This window comes from Tenebrio molitor, chromosome 1 (genome assembly GCF_963966145.1).
Source record: "Tenebrio molitor chromosome 1, icTenMoli1.1, whole genome shotgun sequence".
Lineage (NCBI taxonomy): Eukaryota > Metazoa > Arthropoda > Insecta > Coleoptera > Tenebrionidae > Tenebrio > Tenebrio molitor.
This window is the reverse complement of record NC_091046.1, coordinates 22,355,537-22,378,641: the sequence shown is the minus strand read 5'-3', so window position 1 is coordinate 22,378,641 and position 23,105 is coordinate 22,355,537. Positions and strand designations below refer to the sequence as shown.

General features: G+C 35.9%; 1 protein-coding gene across 7 annotated transcripts in view; it reads right to left on the bottom strand.

Annotated features, from left to right (window-relative positions):
* The window catches only part of LOC138141307 (inositol polyphosphate-4-phosphatase type I A), a 210,560-nt gene that overhangs the window by 41,143 nt on the left and 146,312 nt on the right, over positions 1-23,105 (bottom strand). For all 7 annotated transcript variants that reach the window (XR_011163071.1, XR_011163070.1, XM_069062025.1 and 4 more), the window contains one exon: positions 13,000-13,645. Coding sequence is in view for 5 of the 7 variants with exons in the window: in XM_069062025.1 (XP_068918126.1) it covers positions 13,000-13,645 (646 nt within the window). In the remaining 2 variants the exon portion in view is untranslated. The remainder of the gene's footprint in view (positions 1-12,999; positions 13,646-23,105) is intronic.

Here is a 23,105-nt window from a genome sequence, read left to right as displayed (position 1 = left end):
ATAACTAACGCTACTACAAAAAGTTTGTTACGTAGAGCACACACGTAGTGCATACAAATGAATGGTGGTCATTTCGAACATCTGCTTTAACATTGTTACCTATTTAAATAAATGGTTCTTTTTAAAATCGCCATTTTTATTGTTTTATTTCGAATTTTGCAATTGTCAAGTCTTGATGTTGATGACAGATAAACGTCAACGAATTTTTATATCGGAAAACGTCAAAATTCCAGTTGCCCAAACATTTTATTGATCTGTGCGATATCAGAGATTTTTTGTTGTTGTTTAGCAACCGATCGGATTTTTTAGTAATACCCGAGGACGAGCTTCCGGGATTGGTGAAATTAAAAACTTTATAACCTGGTAATTTGAGCTAGCAGAAAATTTATTTTAGTCAATTTAGAGTCGCTGGGGAGCCAGTTCTGGGACACCCTGTATATTTTTTTATTTATAAATACCCTGCATATTCATTTGGAGTGTCTATGTGTTTCGTTAATTTGTTCTGTAGTTGGCTAATGGTTTTTTCTTATTTTTAAGAATTAATTTATATCGCTACCTACATTAGTGTGTTCTTTATATCAATTATCTTAATTTTTGTATTTTTGTCGGTCAAAAGGTTGTCGGTAAAATGGATTGTCGGTAAAAAGACAGTCGGTAAAACGACCCACACCCAAATAAAGTAGTTTTGAATGTTCCTACTTTAAATTTTTTAAGTCGTTACCATAAACCTCCATTAGTTCATATTTTTGCCGTGGGACGTCTTACATTATGCAGAGTATAAATGACAACAAAAAAAGTCTACTATGATTTTTTTTTACCCATTTTTCCATAAAATTCAGTGACTCCCAAACTTTTTTTGAAAAACTTTGAGCCCCTTTTCTCGAATTTGTATAAGGCATCATTGGCTTAATTGTTACCTATTGTAGGGGTCTATCACAGGTTAAAATATTTGCACAACCTCTAAAGTCATTCTGTATGCTACCGCTAATATGCGAAATCTGGTTTGATGCACAATACCCAGAGATTTTAGTTAATATGCATATTAATTAACTAATACATCTCGATAATGTGCATAAACCCCAGAGATTTCAGTGCTTATCTTTAATCTTTTAGTTATTATGCGTAAAACACTAAATTCTTCAGTTATTTATAATCTTGTCAAAAATAAATTACTCCCTATGATTTAAGGATATTCGTTACTAGGTTGCCATAAATTTGGTTAGGTTGTGGTTTCTGGTGACTAATAAAAGATATCGTAATCGTAAGGCGGCGAATTCCTCGTAAAAGTTGCATATGGCTCTATTTCTCGCTAAGTGATGGATGTTTTTTTGTTTCACAAACAATTTTGGTTTTTGGCGGCATATTTAGTTGAACTTAATCTCTCAATTCATAGCAACCAACCTTAAGCATTCAAAATTACTTTTGAAAATTCTACCGAGTGACTATCAATGATTGAAAATTATTTTTTGGCCTCCTGTGATGGAAACTTTGCAAACACGCACTGTTCGCGTCACATGAAACTTTGTTTTTACAGTGACTGTGCGACGGTGAATTTTTCCCACATACTATGCGGCAAAGTAAATAATCCTTGTTTTTAACCTTTAAGAAACGTAGAAGAAATACACAATTTTAACTTAATGAAGCTGAGTTTCAGGAGAACAATATGTATACATTTTGAATTCAATTAGTTTAGAAAATAAAATCTAAAAGAAATGAAAATAGTAGCGCCATCTGTCGGTTCTGCCTTACATTTGACAATTCTTGGGTGCGGCAATGTACTTCGTGACAACGTAACCTAAATAGAAATGATTGACAGATGATGCACGAGAAGATTTGCACTACCAACTGCATCAGTGTTGCCAATCCACTATTTTGCTTCAACCATTTATAGTCACTCGGTAGTTACGCACAACATGAAAAACGTTATTTCCCTAAGAGTTCGAATTCTAGAGAGTAATTTATTTTTGGCACGAGAGTATCTAAATAACCGAGTTCAAAATGTCACAACAGGTCATCTTGTTCAAACAAATACATTTTCTTTATTTCTTTGTAATGTACTAATGTTAGATAATCTGGGTAACAAAGTGCCTCAGTTTATTTCATGTTAGATACTGTATTTTTGTACAGTGTGCCCACGAAAGTGGTGACAACTATTATTTTTAATACATTTTTGAATGTTTAGGTGTTCATTATTTTTGACTTTTGGTTAACCTAATTTACAGTGATACGGACAATGTTTTGTAATGTTGCCATATATCAAAAATATTTTCTCTTAATAGTTCCATCTAGTGGAACTAATTAGAAAACTTGCCACCACTTTCCTGGGCACAGTGTATTATTTTTCCGTTGTTCTTGTTTAAGTGTTTCATCAAATACATTTTTAGGGATATACTCGTATTCTCTTTTGCATTTTTGCAGTCGTCCCAGAACCCAGAATATTATATATTTTATTGTTACAGGGTTAATAAATAATAAACCTCTTCCGTGAATTAAAATTATAGATAGGTACAGTTGCGGCCACGGAAGAGTTTACATTATTTTTCTATTGTAATTTTCTAAAACATAATTGGCGTAGTGTTATCAATGAATCGAAGGTTGCAAAACGTTATTAATAAACAAGGGGTGTCCTACACCAAATATTAATTTCGTCGGCGACACAAGAAAACCTCGTAACTCCCGCACGCTAATTTTTGCAGGATACAACTTTCAGTCATTGATATCTTTATTATTAATACTCGGATGAAAGTAACAACTATTAAACCCGTTTATTTTATCAAAGATAGCGTAAGTAATTGATAATAAACTGATTTTCAAGTTTTGCTTAATAGAGAAAAAAGAGTAAAAGTGTAAACGTGTCATGTTTGGATTTTTTGGGAGTTACGAGGTTTTCTTGTGTCGTCGACGATTTGCAAAAAGTTATTCTTGTACCAATTTGTTAAACAGGTAAATAAAAACGCCTGCTCGTTAAACGTAGATGTAAACTGTTCTGTGGCCGCAACTGTACTTAATATCTACATTTTTCAGTGGTTATGCATAACAGGCATATAAATTCGGTTATTTAGATAAATAACTGAAGAATTAGTTTTAAGCATAATAACTAAAATTGTAAAGATATTATTCATAAGCACTGAAATCTCTCGGGTTTATGCATATTATCGAAAGATATTAGTTAATATGCATATTAACTAAAATCTCTGGGTATTGTGGATAAAACCAGATTTCGGATATCAGCGATAACACATCGGGTGTTTTCTAAATTTTCACCTCATAGTAGGCGTTAGAGAGTCGATTGTGAACGCACTATACGGGTTACGGATCACGGATCACGGATCGGCTGTTTAAATCTTACGTTTTTACAGGAGTGGTGCGTTCACAATCGACTTTTCAGCGCCTACTACGAGATGAAATTAAAAAAAACACCCGATATATTATTATTGTAGTCAACAATGAAGAGAGCGACAGTGATGAAGAATACAACAGTGAATATAAAAGCTGTCCCAGAACTCGCGAATCAAACTTAAGAGTGTATTTCCCTTGGTTATATTATAATCAATTCAAATTTGTTTCTGATCCTAGCTCAAACATACGTAAAGTTACTAGATAATGACGTCATCGCAAAAGGGTAAAAATTAAACTTTATGGAATTTCCAGTAAATGTTTTGGGCAACTGTGAAGATTTTGACGTCAAGTTATAATTTGATTCGAAATTGTCAAACTTCGTATTGAAATTATGCATACACCTGTAGAATATGCCAAAATCAAAATGTTTATACTTTATGGGAGTGCAAGCGCAATGCACGCGAGGATGCAAGAGAATATACAATACGTTTTCCACATCCAAACTCTAACGTATTTCTACGGTTGTTGAATCGTACTCGAGACATTGTGTACTTGGTGCCTACAAGATAAGAAATTGGTGGTCCTCCGCGAGAAGCTAGAACGCCAGAGACTGAAGATGCTGTTTTTCAGTCCTTTGATGACGACGGTAGAAGAAGTATATTTGAAGAATTATATTTACCGCGAACCTATCAATACTTTAGAAGAACTGAATGACCGAATTCACGACGCACTGGCTACTGTTATTCCTAATATGCTCAGACTGACAAGGAAAAATTTAATAAAACGAGCTCGCCTATTCCTTCAGATGGAAGGTGGTCATTTTGAGTACTTGTTATTAATTATTCTTTTTATTTTACATGTTTCTTATTTCATTTCTTCCATTCTACGTTTAAGTTATAAAATTTGATCTTAAATTTTTACTAATAATGATGCTAAAATAAATAGGTTAGTTCAATCCAGTTTTGTCTTCTGTCTTTCAAAACTGCCACTGTGCTTGATCTGTTGTTCAAAACCTACGTGTAATTCCAGCTTTTTGCAATGTCAAGAATGTTCCTAAAAGTCTTTTCTTTCATTTCGAACGATGACGCGTCCCGCTCGTGTAGCTGCGCTAATACGTTACGTATGGAGACTGTATGCACAGGAGTCAGGACAAATTTCTTGTGATTCCGATTCACTTCACAGGTGCATACACTCTGCATCTGCAAAGTATTAGCGCACCTACAGGAGCGGGACGCGTCGTCGTCGAAATGAAAGAAAAAATTTTTAGGAACATTCTTGACATTGCAAAAAGCTGGAGTTACACGTAGTTTTTGAACAACAGATCAAGCATAGTGGCAGTTCTGAAAGAAAGAAGACAAAACTGGATTGAACTAACCTATTTATTTTAGCATCATTTAAGATCAAATTTTATAACTTAAACGATGTAGAATGCAACAAATGAAATAAAAAAACATGCAAAATAAAAAGAATTCTAAATGACCACCTTTCATCTGAAGGAATAGGCGAGCTCGTTTTATTAAATTTTCCCTTGCCAGTCTAAGCATATTAGGAATAACACTAGCCAGTGCGTCGTGAATTCGGTCATTCAGTTCTTGTAAAATATTGATAGGTTCGCGGTAAATATAGTTCTTCAAATATACTTCTTCTACCCTCGTCATCAAAGGACTGAAGAACAGCATCTTCAGTCTCTGGCGTTCTAATTTCTCGCGAGGGACCACCAATTTCTTGTCATGTAGGCACCAAGGGCCCAGTGTCTCCAGCACGATCCACCAACCGTAGAAATACGTTATGGCAAATGTCGTGGAAAACGTATTGCATATTCTCTTGCATCCTCACGTGCACTGCGCCCGCACTCTCCATGAAGTATGAGCATTTCGGCACACTCTGCAGCTATATACATGATTTCAATACAAAGTTTGACAATTTCGAATTAAATTATAACTTGACGTCAAAATCTCCACAGTTGCCCAAACATTTACTGGAAATTCCATACCATTCTTACTAGAATTATGTTGCTAGCCAATTCAAACTGTTGGTTAAATTTACCTGAAATTCAAATTAACAGCGTCCTTCTGATTGGTTAACTTTAATTATTGATTACAAAATAATCGATTATATCCTGTACTTTTTTTAAACGCTATTGCTTTCAGTTATCATCAAGGAAAACGCACTCTAAGTTTGATCCGCGAGTTCTGGGACACCACAATCAACTAAACCAATTCTCCTTTCAGGTCAGTGTTGCAGCTGTTATTTTAGCGTATTTTGGTAGGTCATTACTCTAAAGAGAAGGACTTCTGTGTTGTTCCACTACTCAAAGAGGTCTTGGAAAAATTAAAACAGTAAAGAAACTTATAATTCACCTGTAAAATTTGTTAATAAAGGAGATACATCTCTTTGAAATTAGCATATTTAAGAGCACGTTGTACAAAATCTATTGTTCCGATCAAACTTTTGTATTGAGATTTACATTACCAGACCTCTATTCTTTAAGACCCTTAGAAGATTGGGCGCCATTTTTGAGACACGCTGTATTTTAATTTTTGGCGAGATGTGCTCATACCTCCACGTGGTTCTTGCTGGAGTTAACAGTTTAAATACGTACATACAAAATAATGTTTAAATTGTTACCTATTAGCTAAAGTTAGTATTTTTTAAAATTTGTCATTATCTACATCAGTTTACGTAATTCTTTGGTTATATGTTTTTTAGGTTCATAAGCTAAGGCTAATCAGTTGTTATATACTCGTAGGGCCGATTTCAGCAACGCCAGTTAACGTTAACCTTAGGTTAAAATGCTTCCTTGCTTTAGTTACCTATTGTTATAATATAACAATGTTTTCGTGTATTTTAATCTGTAGTTAAATTTAACTCACGTTGGTGAAACCCGCCCGTAGACTTCAGTTCATTATTAGTAACCAACATAATAAAATTTTAAAAGCATTAATTTTAATATGACAATACTCATACAATAATAATTATTATTCTGAGCGGGCCCTCCTCGCGTAGTTACAGTTAGTCAGTGATGGAATGATGTGGAAATGCGAGTTGACGTCCAGAAAACTGAATCGGTCGTGCATTAATTTTAACCAGTGACAGACTTCGTCAAGAACAACAAAATTGTTATGTACTATGGTGGCCAAAATTTTTTTTTTATTTTTTTTTTATTGCCATTCCCGTTTTTAGCCATACGGATTTTTACGGTACCTTTCGGTCGGCCGCTTTTTCCATTACAATTTCCTTTTTTTTGCCTTGCTCAGGTGATGCGACGGGGCTCCGGGGCACTTTCCCCGGCCACCCACGCCCATTCCACCTCACATTCACAGACATACACAACAACATTTATACACCCATTGGCGCCTTTTCCCGACGGGACTCGAACCCGTGCTGATCTCGCGGTGGTGGCCGAAAGAGTGTTGATCTTCCTTCCACCACCCTACCGTCAGCCCCGAGGAGACATACACACACATCCATGGCCCGGCGGAGGTTCCTTCCTTTGAAAAAATCCTCCCCCTTCGGTGGGATTCGAACCCACTAGCATCGGGACCGCGACCTCGGAGTACTTTCTCCGACAGCCATGCGGCCACCGAGCCACCGGCCAAAAATTTTTAGCCGTCACTATCTTGACATTCAGGTAAAGTGTAAATAAATCTTTAGGAACCGTAATCCCACTTTCGATTCTTGTCATTTTGACATGCATATTGTTATTCTGACAATCAATTTAAACTGTTTAAAGCTCAGATATTCCAAAAATTCCGACATGAATGAACAAAATTAGAGCAGTCGTACATAGATAACCTAAGGTAAACGTCTGTGTAGTAGAAAATGACAAAATAATTTCGAGTTTTAAAATTCACCACCCAAAAGTACCAATCATAATCATTGACGGCTAAAATTTTTTAGCCGCCATACCTAGTACCATTTTTTCGAAATATAATTTTAATTTCAATATTTTACCACCCCCCATAAATTAACGAGCTGTCTATTTTCTAGTTATTTGACCCAATGAAAGTGACCGTAAGATAATAGTTTTTGTAAAATCAGCAGAAAACATTGTGTATTTAAAATAAAGTTTTTTCGTTCTGCGGCCGAGGTAGAGACAAGAGGATTTAATTTTTAGTTAGTTATCCGACTCCAAAAGACGGGTGTTTACGTGTTGATTCTGTGATTTAAGCTAAAGTTTTGTGAAAATGTCACGTTTATTTTCGAATATTGAATACATAGATACTGTGTTGGGGTATGGTGAAGTGTGCGGGAGTGTTCCTCCAGCCCAGAGATACAACTGATACAATTGAAGTTTTAAGAGAACGGGTGGAAAATGCTGCCACTGGAACATTTTGCAATAACAGAGGAATGCTAAAGAGAGTGGAAGAATCATTTCGTCGCCGCCTTCATTATTGTTTTGACATTAACGGTGGTCACTTTGAAAATTTCTTGTAATGATTACTAGTGATTGATTACTTTGATTACTTCATGAGAATTTTTACGGATTAATACACTAATTTTAGGAGACATTCTGTCATTATTTTAAGTATGAGTGATTCATTAGGGTCAGTTTAAAATATTGATTATTAAAATTATTTTCATTTAATATCTACCAAATGATTCTTTTTTTTCTCCTCCACCCTTATCAATTATCATTATACAGGGTGTCAACTGTCAACATCCAGCAATATTTATTGGAGACTTCAACTGTCATAATAATCTATGGGGTTATGCAGAAAACGATGAAAACGGGGAATTGTTACTTAGATGAGCAGAATCACATAACTTACACCTTATCTTTCATGCTAAAGACAGGAAAAGCTTTCATTCTGCACGGTGGCAAAGGGACTACAACCCCGATTTGTGTTTTGTGACCACAAATAACAATGACGAATCTTTACAAACATCACGTTGTGTACTAAATGGTTTTCCCCATAGCCAGCATAGGCCAGTGTTAATAACTGTCGGTATACAGATCCCGTTATCCCACACTATCCAAAAACCACGTTGGAATTTTCAAAAAGCTAACTGGAAAAAATTTCAAAATCAAGTAGAACAAACCGCTCGATGGATCCCACCAACCTGCAACAATTATCAAAGATTCGTAGGAGCGATTAAAAGTGCTGCTGCTAAAAAGTCCATTCCAAGAAGCTTTCGGAAAGAATATACCACATGTTGGTCAAGTACTACTAATAATCTGTATGAAAAATATCAAATAAGCCCAAATCCAGACACAGCGGATGAATTATTAAAATCACTGAATAGTTCAAGAAGAACTAGGAGCGGCTAACACTACTAGATCCAAATCTACCATTAGTCCAAATTCGGTTGCTTCTCGTCTGGTTAACGTTTCAAATCCTATTAAATTACACAAAAGGGAAATTAGGAATATGAAACGGAAATTGCATAAACAAAGAAACTCAGCCTTAACATCGGAAATACTATCTCGTCCATTTAGTGTAGAAGAGATACAAGAAGTAATTAAAACACCGAAGAACAGAAAAGTTGCGGGTTTTGACGGCATCTATCCTGAATTCATTAAACACCTGGGACCAATTGGTTTAAACTCGCTTAGGTCTTTTTTTAATGACATTCTTTTGAGAGGTAAAATACCACCTGAATTCAAGAAAGCGAAAGTTATTGCCATACTGAAACCAGGAAAACCATCTAGTGTGTCATAAATTCTTGGAAAAGCTTATCTACAATAAAATTTCACCCATAATAGAAGAAAAACTTCCAATAGAGCAAGCAAGTTTTAGACCAAACAGAAATTGCTGTGACCAGGTGCTGGCCCTCACATCTTACATCGAATCTGGCTTTCAAAAACGCCTAAAGACCGGATTTGTTTTTGCTGATCTCCCCGCAGCCTATGACACTGTCTGGAAAGGTGGTCTAATACGTAAATTGTATAACGTAATACCTTGTGGAAAAATGGTCTCACTCTTAGAAGAAATGCTGTCGAACCGTCAATTTAGGGTTTTCGTTGAAGACAAAAGCAGAAACTTTCTATTTCTCAACAATGGTTTACCTCAAAGCTCAGTATTATCACCGATCTTATTTAATTTATATACAAGTGACTTACCCACAACAAATTTCCGAAATTTCTTCCATGCTGACGACCTGGCAATGGCTTACCAACATCAGAATTTTGAAAATGTAGAGAACGGAGTGTCAGACGATTTGATACCTTTCATTAAATATTTCACAAAATGGAGACTTTGCCCAAACCCTCAAAAGACAGTTTCCATCTCGTGAACAACCAGAAAAATAGAAAACTGAAAGTAGTCTTCAACGAAACTATAATTAAACATAATTATTCCCCGACGTATCTAGGAGTAACTCTGGATTCATCTCTAACTTTCAAACAACACATCGAAAAGATGAGCTTTCAAACGAAGTGTCACTTGGCGTACCATTTGAAAAAAAAAGTTAGGAGTGGATGCTCACTTCCGAGAGGAGATATGTAAAAACCATATGCGCCAAAATGTGGGCAAGGAAAAACACAAATCGACCTGTTTCGGGATTTTTTACAAAAACCGCCATGTCCAAGTTATGAATTTTATTCCAGTTAAAGTTTCCACACTGTATAAAGGAAATGTATGTAGCATTCGGGATGAAGTTCGCGAAATTCGTAGACTTAACAATCGTAGAAGCTGACCGATTATATTTGTAAAGTGTAACTTATTTTATTAAACATTTATTAGAAGTTTGACTTTTACTATCCTGACAAGTGTAAAAGAAGTGAAAAGCTACAACACAAAAATAAAATTCTTGAACAGTTTTAATAAGAAGTGGAACAAAAATAAAATTACCACATAATAATAATTTTGAAATATTTTAGGTATTGACTAAATATAACATTTTTTTTTAAACTTCTCCTTTTCTTGTTTAATAAAAATGTTTTTTGTTCGACACTGTCAGAATTTGAGAATTTTCTCCTGTGTGAACGAATTTTGATAAATGTCACAACTTTTTAAGCGATTTGGAGCCTTTAAGGGGCTCGTCGAACAAAAAAACCTTATTCAACTCGTTAGTGTCTAAATTGGGCCTTTATTGGCACTCGTCAGCATTTAAAACACTCGTTTCCCCAATTTACACATGAACTCCTTAAGTAAACTACTACTTAGTCCAGTCAAATAAGGCGCAAAAAGGGGTAAACCTCGAAATGAAAGATAAGCTACAAACTTGTATAAATCTTTGTTTCGACATTTAATAAGTTGGCTCAAAAGTCTCATAGAATCTCGTGTACGCGAGTCAAGATATTGAAGGTCAAATGTCGCAAAAATCGTTTTTTTTTTGTAAATATCTTGTTTCCCTTGCTCTAAATGACATTTGGAGTTTTTTTTTTTAATGCCATTCCCGTTTTTTGCCATACGGCTTTTACGGTACCTTTTCGGCCGGCCGTTTTTCACTTCCAATTCCTTTGCCTATCATATCCTTCCTTCAGGTGGTGCGACGGGGCTCCGGGGCACTTTCCCCGGCCACCCACGCCCATTCCACCTCACATTCTCAGACATACACAACACTTATACACCCATGGGCGCCTTTTCCCGACGGGACTCGAACCCGTGCTGACCTCGCGGTGGTGGTCGAAAGAGTGTTGATTCTTCCTTCCACCACCCTACCGTCAGCCCCGAGGAGACATACACACACATCCATGGCCCGGCGGAGGTTTCTCCCTTGGAAAAAATCCTCCCCCTTCGGTGAGATTCGAACTCACTAGCATCGGGACCGTGACCTCGGAGTACTTTCTCCGACAGCCATGCGGCCACCGAGCCACCATGACATTTGGAGTTATTACAAAAGTTGTAGAGCATAGAATTCTCTACAAATTTTGTCTTAAGAAATATTTGATACATTTAACCGTTCTTGAGATAGAGCGCCAAGAGTAAGCCGTATGATGATAACGCTAGGTCAACTATGGACTCCAATACATAGTACGATTTATAAAGTTAATTACTTACTAAAAATATTATAATATGAAGAAACCTTAATTATTTACTAATTAATATAGGTAGGTATTAATAGATAACTATGTATTATTCATAAAAATCAGGGACGCGAGGGTCGCGGGTTCGATTCCGACCCAGGGCGAAATTTAAATAATAATAAAAAAAAAAGGCCATATTCTGTCTCGTGATTCGGAAGTCACGTTAAGCCATTGGTCCCGGTCTATTGAGTTGGTCATCATGCCCCTCATAGATTTGTAAACCAGTCCTAGACTGTGTAACAAATTTTTAAATTTTTTAATTTTAGGTACTTAATTTATATTAATATGATATAGTTTAAATAGGTACATTTTAATTATATTTTTATCTATCATACTTATATTTTAAGTAGCAAAGAATTTAAGTATTTTTTCTTTGAAATGTGTAAACTCTTGAATACCTAGGGATATTACTGTCAATCATTAAAATGTTTGAAAAACATTCCAATTTGGATCAATCAGCTCAAGTATTTCAACAAGAAAACTGTCCTCTAGAAACATTTTTGAAAATAGGGTACGTATCTTTTTAGCAATGTATAATGCTCCAAAATCTGAACACAATATTGACAATTTTCTATATACGCAATTCATCAAATCAACAAGACTCAACAAACCGATGCAGTTATCATCTCTTCCACCTACAAGTGCAGCAGCTCAATCGTGTCTAGTACCAAATCCAAACTTGGTTAGGGAATAATTTAGAAGCCCAGGAATGGGGGTGGATATTGCAAAATGACATCCTGGAACCGACAACAACATTATTACCACCAGCACCAGAAGAACTGCTTTATAGGATATTTTGCAATTGCAAGAAAGGCTGTGGTTCGAGTTGCGGATGTAGAAAATTAGGCTTGCAATGCTCATCAGTTTGTGGTGAGTGTAATGGACAAGCATGCCTCAATGCTTCATCATATCCAGATGATCTTAAAGAAGAAAGTGAATATGCCAGAATATAACAAACAACGAGGATGATGATGATAATGAATTGGAAATTTAAGTTGAGCGACCAGAAGAAGAAGACGGTGACGAACAAGAGGAATATTAAGCTGCATGCTTGCTATTAATAATAAAATAACAGAAAAAATTCCCCTCACATTTAAACTTGAATCGGAATAGATTTACGCTAATCTGTTGGTAAATAACAAAACATATAATTAAAAACTATTTCATTGTAATATCTTATTATTATTATAAATGAAGTCAATATTGCTAAGCAGATTTATGAATAATATCATTAATATCTCTAAGTATGATATATTAATTAGTAAATAACTAAGGTTTCTTCATAATTATAATATTTTTAGTAAATAATTAGCTTTACAAATCGTAGTATCTAATATGTAATGAAGCCTAGCGTTATCAGTTATCACACATACGGGTAAATGCTCCCCACTCTTCGCGCTCTATCTCAAGAACGGTTAAATGTATAAAATATTGCTTAAGACCAAATTTGTAGACACGACACGAGATTCTATGAGACTTTTGAGCCAACTTATAAAATGTCAAAACAAAGGTTAAATTTGCAGCTTATTATCTTTCATTCCGAGGTTGAATCCCTATTTGACTGGACTATGCTGTATTATATCACATCTATGATAAAATTTTTGCAAAAAAAAAATCTGTGGGAAAAATAATTTTGTTACCATTTTGACGTTACTGATAAACATTAAAACTATATTTTATTAAATTACCTTTCATTTGCCGACAAATCTGGGAAGCCAAATGTAAAATCCCCACATTCTTCGATTTTCCATTATGGACTGACAACTTCAATTCATCTATCAGTTCTGACAAAGACTTCAACTGAGAAGAACATGTTGGAAATCGATCATTGGACAAATCTGATGTTTCCGGAATATTTAACTTTCGATATCGGAGGTAGTATTCGTTTAATCTAACAAAATTATCTATATTTGAAGCCTCTTGGGCTCGAGTGGCTCCTAAACTTTCAGCTAACGTCGCCATCTCATTAATCCCAATGTTGAAAAATACAGGAGTAACGTGGAAGGATAAAATCTGTCTACTTGGAATCATACTGTATAAAGAATCTGGTACCGGAAGAGAAACTGTAAGGGAATTCCTACTTCCTGTTACTTTAGGCATTGGTTGTGGTTCCAAAGAAACTGGACTTGGACAGCGAACAAGTGTAAACGTCACAGTTCGGAGATCTTCAATTGCAATTGACATATCTCCCCACATATCAATTTCATTGCCATGGTAACTTAGTAAACTTTCAAATGATGCTAATGGGCCTAGTGTACTTAAGATTGTGACAAACGCAGGATGAGGTTTGTGACACCAAAGCCTCGTCATTAATCCAGCCACCAAAGATGTTAGCTAAAAAAAAAAGAAATGCAAACACAATTATTATATTGCTATAATTCGTCCAGCGAGAGATTGGGAGATTTTAAATTGTATTAAATTAGTCCAACACTACAAAATGCACTAGAATACATTAATTATATTTCAAATTTTACGTGCGCTAGGTACTGCTTTCTCTATGTAGAATTTAGTGATTTTTTATGTCAACCAATCTCTCGCTGGACAAACTATACACTGCCTATTTTTTAACGCTGGCCATAGGGATTTACATGCTAAAAATTTAGGGTCTGTTAATGAGCTTTTTAATAGGAATTTTTAAGTGAAATTTGGTAGGATATTAGATTAGTATTTTATAAATCAATTTCAGTTCGGCCCATCGTACAAAACAAAATAATCACGGAATTAGAGCAAAAATAGGTTTATTAAATTTACCACGTGGCTTGCCAAGTAGGCTGACGTAATGTAAATCCAACAAACGTCAAACAGTAATAATTTTCAATGGACACCTTTTCAAATAAAGAAATTATTGAATGGGATAGACTGAAAAATGTGCAGTTTTATTTCATAAACATAAAACATAGGAAATCATAATTACATCAAAATAAATAAAATTCTACTTCAACAATATTAAACTATTTTAATTATTTTTGAATTTTCATTTCATAAATTGTTCAAACTGTCTTCCACAGGCTGTAAGACATTAACCAAGACGATAATAAAAATCATAAAAAACTGTCTAACGATTATAAAACCTTCTGGGCAAAAAATAATGTAACAAATTAAAAGTACTATTTTTTAAATTAATTCCGTAATTATTTTATTCTGTAGTATAAAATAAACTTAAATTGATTTATAAAATACTAATCCAATATTCTGTCAAATTTCACTTAAAAATTCCTTCAAAAAAGCTTATTAACACGATCCAAAGTTTTTGTCATGTAAATCCCTATGGCCGGCGTTAAAAAAAAGGCACTTTATATGAGGTTATTCACTAATGCTAACATTAGAAATGCATTTAAGCACAGACGTCAATATTGCAGTGAGGCAAATAATTTACATTTTGAACCTTTAATAAAGTAACGTTACATAAACAGTTATACAGGGTGTTAGGGAATGGTTTCCCAAGTATGTCAGGGTAGGTTTGTGAGGAAAAATGTGGTCGAAAACCTCAATACCATTGTTTCCCAACATAATGATTTTCTCAAAAATAAAAATGTTAAATGGTCCCCATTGTTTGGGAGCTTTTGCATCATTTTATTGTTGTAATAATCAAATAAATATTATATTTAAAGTTCTGTAATTAAAGTTAATTGCTCAGCAAAAAAAAAGACAACAATGCCTTGACGTCAGATTTTATCGAGTACCTACTGCCGCAATAACGTTTCGGTTTTAAATATGTAGTTTTCTTGGATAATATCTCATCAAAAACTACCAGGATTGTATTTTTTAATGTAATACATAGTTTTATCCAACACCTTCTTCTGTAACAGTTCTTAAAACATAATCATTTAAAAGCTGGTAGCCTATGAACTGGTTGCCATGTTGCGAAAGATGTTGAAGAAGTCACATCGAGTTTGCTACCGAAGAAATCAGGAGATTTTGTCAATACTCTATAAACTGTTTAATAAAAACAGTTTAATTATGGGGTCCACTAGTGTTTTATAGACCTCATAATATATTCAGAATCGGCATTATTATGACTTCATAATAAACAGGTGTTGGATAAAATCAATAATTTATTAGAAATATTTATCTACATTCACCACAATCTTGAGGTAAGTCCCCTTTTATTGCTGTAATGAACTGAAATTATTTCTGCAGCTATGTTTGTGATACCACATCTCGATCAAGCTCTAAAGGGATTTGAAATCGAACAATGACCACCAACTAATAATATGTGCATTAACTTTATTTATTTGTACCGTAAGATCGAAAAAAAAATTAGAGTTGGCTGTGACCAAAAATTTCAGTAGACAAAACAATGAGATTTAAAACTCCCGGGCGGGCCTTTATTCAACGGTGAGCATGCAACTTGTTTATAAATCGAAACTAGCGAATTACCGATCCAACGATCAATTTTCAAATGACCCTCGCAAAATCAATTAAATTGCAGTTATATTAATTCGGGAATTGTGCCAGGCCTGTTTTTGAACACGTTGTTTTTCAGGTATGTAAAAACAAAATAATCAAGGCAAGTTGTGCTCTTATGTTTTATAAAACGAGTTTTTTAATGCTATTTTTTCTAATTTGCATATTACATACATGTTTTTTACAAATTAAATCAATTTTGGTAATTTAGGAAATTTTGTGACAATTGGTGACACATTTATTTCATGGTTAATATTTAAAGTAAAATTCTAAATTTGAATCTAGACTAAACATAATTGTCACTTTTCGCAAATGAAATTGCAAATAAAGATGAATTATCCAGAAATGCGCAAATAGCAGAGAATACCAGAGTCAATCTTGCCAGCAATGTGTGTTACCAACTGAAAAAAGTTCCTAGATTTCGGATGTGTTAATAGCTTATTAACGCATTCAAAACGAATGCTTTAACAGCTTTGTTAAAACAGCAAATTAGAAAAAGCTCTATAGCCAGCTTTAAAAAAGGCACTGTATACCACACTCTGTGAGACACCCTGTATATTCACATTCATCGTGAATCGATTATACAGTGGGCAGCAAATGTATGGAATAAATTCCTTAAAAATTAAACAAAATTTTTCTCAAAAAAATCTTTGGATATGTCAATTTTAGTTTATAAAAATACATGTTTTAGTACCAACGAAAATTCCAAGCAGTCATTTGTTTTCGAGTTTTGACGTCATCGATAGTTTTTTTAAATGGAAACTGTTAGAAATAGCGACTTAGCAGGTCAGTGGTCGACACAGTAGTAATAGTGCACGACGAGAAAACAAGTTGCTATTAATTTTATATTTTTGTATGTGTCAAGTTAATTTGTACTTCCGTTAATAAAGCAATTTATTAATAAAACATACCTACTTCGTTGACCATACTTTGCTAACAGGTTTTGGTGCCCAGAAATCCTAGAAACCCGTGAATACAAAAATCGCGAGTCGGAAGTCGTGTCATCTTGTGTCGGAATTTTAATTTTGACGAAAATGTGTGCCGCAAGTGTTTCACGCGGTATCACGTCATTTCGGCGCGGATAAATCGGCGCACGTCGTTTCGGCGCTACGTCAATTCGGCGCAAAGACAAATCGTCACAAAGACAAATCGGCGCACTAAGGTCACTAGATCAACACACTACGTGTTAAGGTAGCGCCATTACATTCCTGGCGTGAGTTTATTGTGGAACAAAGATAACAAATGCAAATGTCGTAAGTGCGACGAGGAAGACATCAGTTTCAGGGAATTTTGTTTATCAGAATGACAGCAGTCTTTTAACGTCAAAAAAGTTAGGTTATGCGTTATGATGACATTTTAAAAATTAATTAGACATCTTCGTAAGATGTACCGAAATATAGGAACGATTAGTAATGGACCTTTACAAATAAGGATGGTCTTTGCCGCACAGTGACGTCACTGCGTAAAGGAATTCTGCGTCCTGTGAGACAACAAAGATGTTGACCTTTAGGTAAAGTAACTTCGATGAGTTAAACCAATGGAAATAAGTGTAGCGGTATTCGTAACCTCACTTTCTACTATTACAAGACTTGTCATTTTGATGCTGACTGACTTGCAAGAAAACGCGCTTCCTCATTTTGTGCACTCTGCTGATATTCGATATTTTGATTATTCAACATTAGCGCCGATTTGTCGTTGCGCCGATTTGTCTTTGCGCCGAGTTGTCTTTGCGCCGATTTGTCGTTACGCCGAATCGTCATACGCTGAATTGTCGGGCGTTGATTTGGCAGGGCCGATTTGTCATGGAACCAATTGTCTTTGGACAGCAAATCCATGCGTGAAACGGTCCAAAGACAATTACGACACTTGGAAGATGCAAATGCAAAGAACGACGCATGGGACTACGCAAATGAAGAATGTGTAAAACCTACAGCCGCAGAGACAAGCCAAACGGAGATAGCAGCCTGGATTAAAGGGGACAATATGTATAGCCAGATCAGAAATAATTTTGAGTATTTGCCCATCGGAATTGAAACAAGTAAAGGGTTGCACCACAGCTCGAGAAGTCTGGGTTAAATTAGAGAGCATATACCAACCCAAGGGACCTGCTCGAAAGGCGACGCTGCTAAAACAGCGTATGGATGAAGGAGGCGACGTACGTGTACACTTTAATGGTTTTTTTGATGCCGTGGACAAACTTGGTGAAATGGACGTCGAAATTAATCCGGATTTGTTAGCCATCATGCTACTTTATAGCTTACCGTCCAAATTCGAAAATTTTTAAGGGAAAAAATAATCGAAGAAAACGACGCGCGAGAGAACTGTATGCGGTGTGTTCCAGAAAACGCTATGTTCTCGTCGAAAAAATCATGGTACAGGCAGAACAAACCGAATTGGAAACAGTCTGAAAAAGAACTCTCACGAACTTCTTCAAACGAAAATGGAAAGTTCAAATTTCGTTGTCACAAGTGCGGTAAATACGGTCACAAAGCAAATGAGTGTACGTATAAGAAGGAGAAGAATAAAGACAATAACAATTCAGGAAAACATGCGAAAAATGCAGAAAATGTATCACTTTGTGCACATGTCGAATCGTTTGTTAATGGGCGTGAACATAAATGGTGTTTAGGTAGCGGACCTACCTCACATTTAAGGAACGAACCACGAAACAACAAACAAGAAAAAGGTGTCGAATGTCAATTTGAATCTCGCGAACAATCAATCGACAAAAATTGTAGGTGCTAGGGTCGCATCTTTTACAGCCGATGTCTTCGGAGAAGTGAAGAACGTTACCTTGGATAACACGTTACATGTACCAGATTTACGCACGAATTTGTTGTCCGTAAGCAAAATAGCGGACAAAGGGTGTGAGATTTTATTTAAAAAGAACCATGCATTAGTATTCGGCGCGGATGGAAACGTGAAATTAATGGAGATCGAGTCGGGGACTTGTACTTCGCGCGTGTACCAAGAAACTCGGCGTTTACTTCAAGTAACGACAATTTTTCGTTGTTGGAAATTTGGCATCGCCGTTTAGGACACGTCAACTACAACGACCTAGTCAAAGCTATAGCAAACGGATCCATTAAAGGCGTAGAAGCACTCGATTCAACCAGTCGCAACACTACTTGTGAAGTGTGTTGCAAGGAAAAAATGACTCGTACTTCCTTTCCGAAGTCTTCAGACCGAAAAACGAATTCTTTGGACATAATTCATACGGATTTATGTGGACCATTTCGCACTGAATCGGATGGTAAGGCAAAATATTTTTCGAATTTATTGATGATCAGTCTCACTGGTGTGAAGTCAGATTCTTGAAATCCAAAACAGAAGTCGTCGAGAAAACATTTGAAGTCATTAATCTCATGGAAAATCAAAAAGAAAGAACGGTCAAGTGCATCCAGTCCGATAATGGTACCGAGTATACCGGGACATTTTTTTAAGATTGAACATAGCCCATACTTATTCCCTATGTTCAGTTTTAAAAAGCACAGGTCAATGCATGTATGTATGTAATCACGTAACCAAGGTAACGAAAATAAGTACTTGACAGTTTAACAAAGTGGTCAAGTTGTTTGAAGAAGAAATACACATAATGCAGTCATACTATGCCAATCAAAGCATTAGAAATGTGCGTGACATTTCCAATGCAACACATGATTCCATCAATCGGAACAATTTTTAACATTATTTCAAAATCTCTGGTGTTCGGTATAGTTGGTTGCATAGCAACTCACAATGCATTGATCTGTGTTTTTTAAAATTGAACATAGGAAATAAGTATGGACTATGTTCAGAGTTAAAAAAATGTCCCAGTATAAATAACGACTTTGAGAAGTTACTCAAAAAACGTGGGATCACCAGACGACTGACAGTTCCTTACAATCCGGAACAAAATGGCATCTCGGAACGTATAAATCAAACTCTTCTGGATATGGAACGATCTTTGTTAATTGAATCAGGTCTTCCATCATCTTTTTGGGCCGAAGCTGTAAATACAGCGAATTATCTGAGGAATCGATGTCCGTCCAAAAATTTAAATGGAAAAACCCCATATGAGATGTGGACCGGAAGAAGCCAAATCTGAAGCACTTGCGAATTTTTGGATCTAAGGTGTTTTGTCTGAACAGATCACCTGGCAAGGGAAAATTAACTTGTCGAAGCAAGGAAGGAATCGTAGTCGGTTATTCGGAAGAATCGAAAGCATATCGCATTTGGATACCGGAAGAAAGAAAAGTCGAGATCAGTCGAGATGTGAAATTTATAGAATTGAATGAAAGAATTGAAGAAAATGAAACAGATGTACTCCTGGAAGAAGAGCCAGAAATTACTGGACCCCAAACAATCGACGTCGACGTTCACCCAATGCTCCAACAGAACGTTTCACAGGAATTAGAAGTAGAACGAGATGATGAAGTAGCAGATGAAGAAGGGGAAGTCGTACGCGATGAAGAAAATGTTGTACAAGAACAACAAGGGTCAAGAAGAGGGCTAGGTAGACCTAAATTGGTTAGAACGGGAGCACCTGGAAGGCCAAAGAAAGTGTATAACGAAATACCTCAAGAAGAAGCAAACAATACAGACTTTGTTTTAACTTGCGAGGTACCCATGAAGCAAGCTTTGACGGGGCCGGACGCAGGTGACTGCCATGGTTGAAGAAATGAACTCTATCTTGAAAAATTATACTTGGAAATTAGTCAATCGACCTCGTGACACTCAAGTCATTGGAAGCCGAATGGTTCTCAGGAACAAATACCGAGCTGATGGAACTTTTGAGAGGAGAAAAGCTAGATTGGTGGCTCAAGGTTTTAGCCAAAAACCAGGCATTCATTTCTCAGAAACATTTGCACCTGTAGCCCGATTTAGTTCCATTCGTCTTGTGGCCTCTCTGGCAGCTCAGTATGGGATGAAAATTAAACAATTCGACGTGAAAACCGCGTATCTCAACGGAGAATTGGAAGAAGAAATTTTCATGAAAGCACCGAAGGACTCGAAAAATTCCTGGGGGAGATCAGCGAATCTGAAGGCAACAGCTCAACTGGACTGAAGGCTAAAAGAATGCTTCAAGAATTTCGTAAAGGAGACAAGGTTTGTCTACTGAAGAAATCTCTCTATGGACTGCGCCAAGCCGGTAGAAGTTGATATTGTAAGTTGAACAAAACACTGAAGAATTATGGAGCAATTCCAACGGCATCGGATCCTTGTTTGTTTCGCATCGGTTCAGGGGAAGGTGTGACATTAATAGCTGTTTACGTTGACGATATTTTAGTTGCTTCTCGAGACCTGAAAAGGATCAGCGAAATAAGAAGAATGTTGGCCGATCAGTTCGAGATTAAGAATCTCGGAGACGTAAAGCACTGCTTGGGAGTTAAATTCAGTCAGGTCGACGGCCAGGTTACGATGCATCAAAGAGGTTACGTAGCTGACGTACTTGAACGTTTTGGTATGTCTGAATGTAAACCCGTTGGAACCCCAGTGGATTTGAGCACGAAGTTGAAGAGAAACGGCGAACAGACCGTAGAGGATCTCAAACTTCCCTACCGCGAACTTGTAGGGGCGCTAACCTATTTAGCTACAACTACGAGGCCTGACATTTCTTTCGCTGTGAGCTGTTTAAAACAGTTCAATAACTATTACAAGGAGGAACATTGGAAGGCGGCGAAGAGAGTCCTGCGTTATTTAAAGGGTACCATGGGTATGGGTTTAACCTATGGATCCAATGCCGGCCCAATCAAGGGTTTCGTCGATGCCGATTGGGGAAGCTGTCCGGAAAACAGAAGATCCTACAGCGGATTCGTATTTTTATTAAATGGAAGACCTGTGTCTTGGGACTCAAAAAACAGAAAACTGTCGCCCTATCAACTACAGAGGCGGAATATACAGTGTAAAAACCACTTATGAAATTAATTCAGTAATTTCAAAACTAATGACATATGTCAAAAATGCTGAAACAGGTCGATTTTTATTTCTCATGGTGCTTATTTTAAGTTGCTTCACTTGTTCATGACGTCATCCATTTTTGAGCTATGACGTCATCACCATTTTTTTTTAATGACAACACTGACTTTTTTCTTCTTTTTCTGATAGACCTTACTACTACCTAAACGATTAATAAAAAAAATTGGTACCTTGGATAACAATTTCTTTGAGAAAATGACAAATTTTACTTTTGCCGCTCACTGTATAAGGTACTATGGCGGACAAAAAATTTCGTCCACAACTGTCATTCCACTCACGTATGCTCTAAAGCAGCCTTTAAGAACGAATAACCTCACTTCACAAGTTGACATATTGTATCAATGTTCTGATGGGTGACAGTACCTAATAAATTTCAAACTGTAATTTGCAAACGTCAATCATAATGACAATAGAGGTTAAACTACACCCAATTTTTGTGAAATGACAGGAAATGGGGTGGACGACATTTTTTGGCCGTAATAGTACCAATTTTTTTTTCATTCTTCCCTGTTAGTATGATTGAAGCTGCGCCACACGTGTTTAGAAGTTTTGTTTTCCATAGGCGCTCCCGATCTCTTTGTTGATTATATTGTATTCGAACCATAGAAATAAGTATTTTTGTTTAAAAGATGATATTTGTAAATACGGTGCGATCAACAATAATTACTTAGCACAAAAATGGTTTTTACTTCAGAACATAAAAGATTCATCGTTGAATCGTAATCGTGTTTTCTATAACGGAAAATGGACACACAGTATTAGGCATTCACGATCTTTTTAGGACCGAGCTGGCTATGATTTTTTCTTTTCATGTTGGACTAACTGATTCAGTGATGCAACTTTTTTTTGTCAGTGTCTGTTCGACATTTTGTTACCACCGCATTGCCAGATTTATTATTTTAATATTCATAAAAAAATAAATGATTTATTAAGTGTGTAAAAATAATTTTAATTTCCGTCAAAGGAAAAGTCAAAATTGCCAAAATAATTTTGTTACGACAAAAAATTTCCATTAAAGGATGCTATTTAAAAAGGACAGACCAGATTTAAGAGATCCAGCAACAATGTACCTATTCAGAAAATATAACCCTAAACTGAAAACAACGTAATCTACTCTCGTGTCAAAAATGGATTACTCCCTAGGATTTAGGGATATTCGTTACTAGGTTGCCATAAATTTGGTTAGGTTGGAGGCTATGTGATTTCTGGTGACAAACAAAAGATATCCCAAAAATGTAAGATAGCAAATTAATTGTAACAGTTGCAAATGACTAATTTCTCGCTAAGTGATGATTTTTCGTTTCACAATCAATTTTGGTTACTGGCGGCATATTTATTTGGATTTAATCTCTCAATTCAAAGTAACCAACCTTAGGCATTCAAAATAACTTTTGAAAATTCTAGTTACACACAACATGAAAAACGTTAT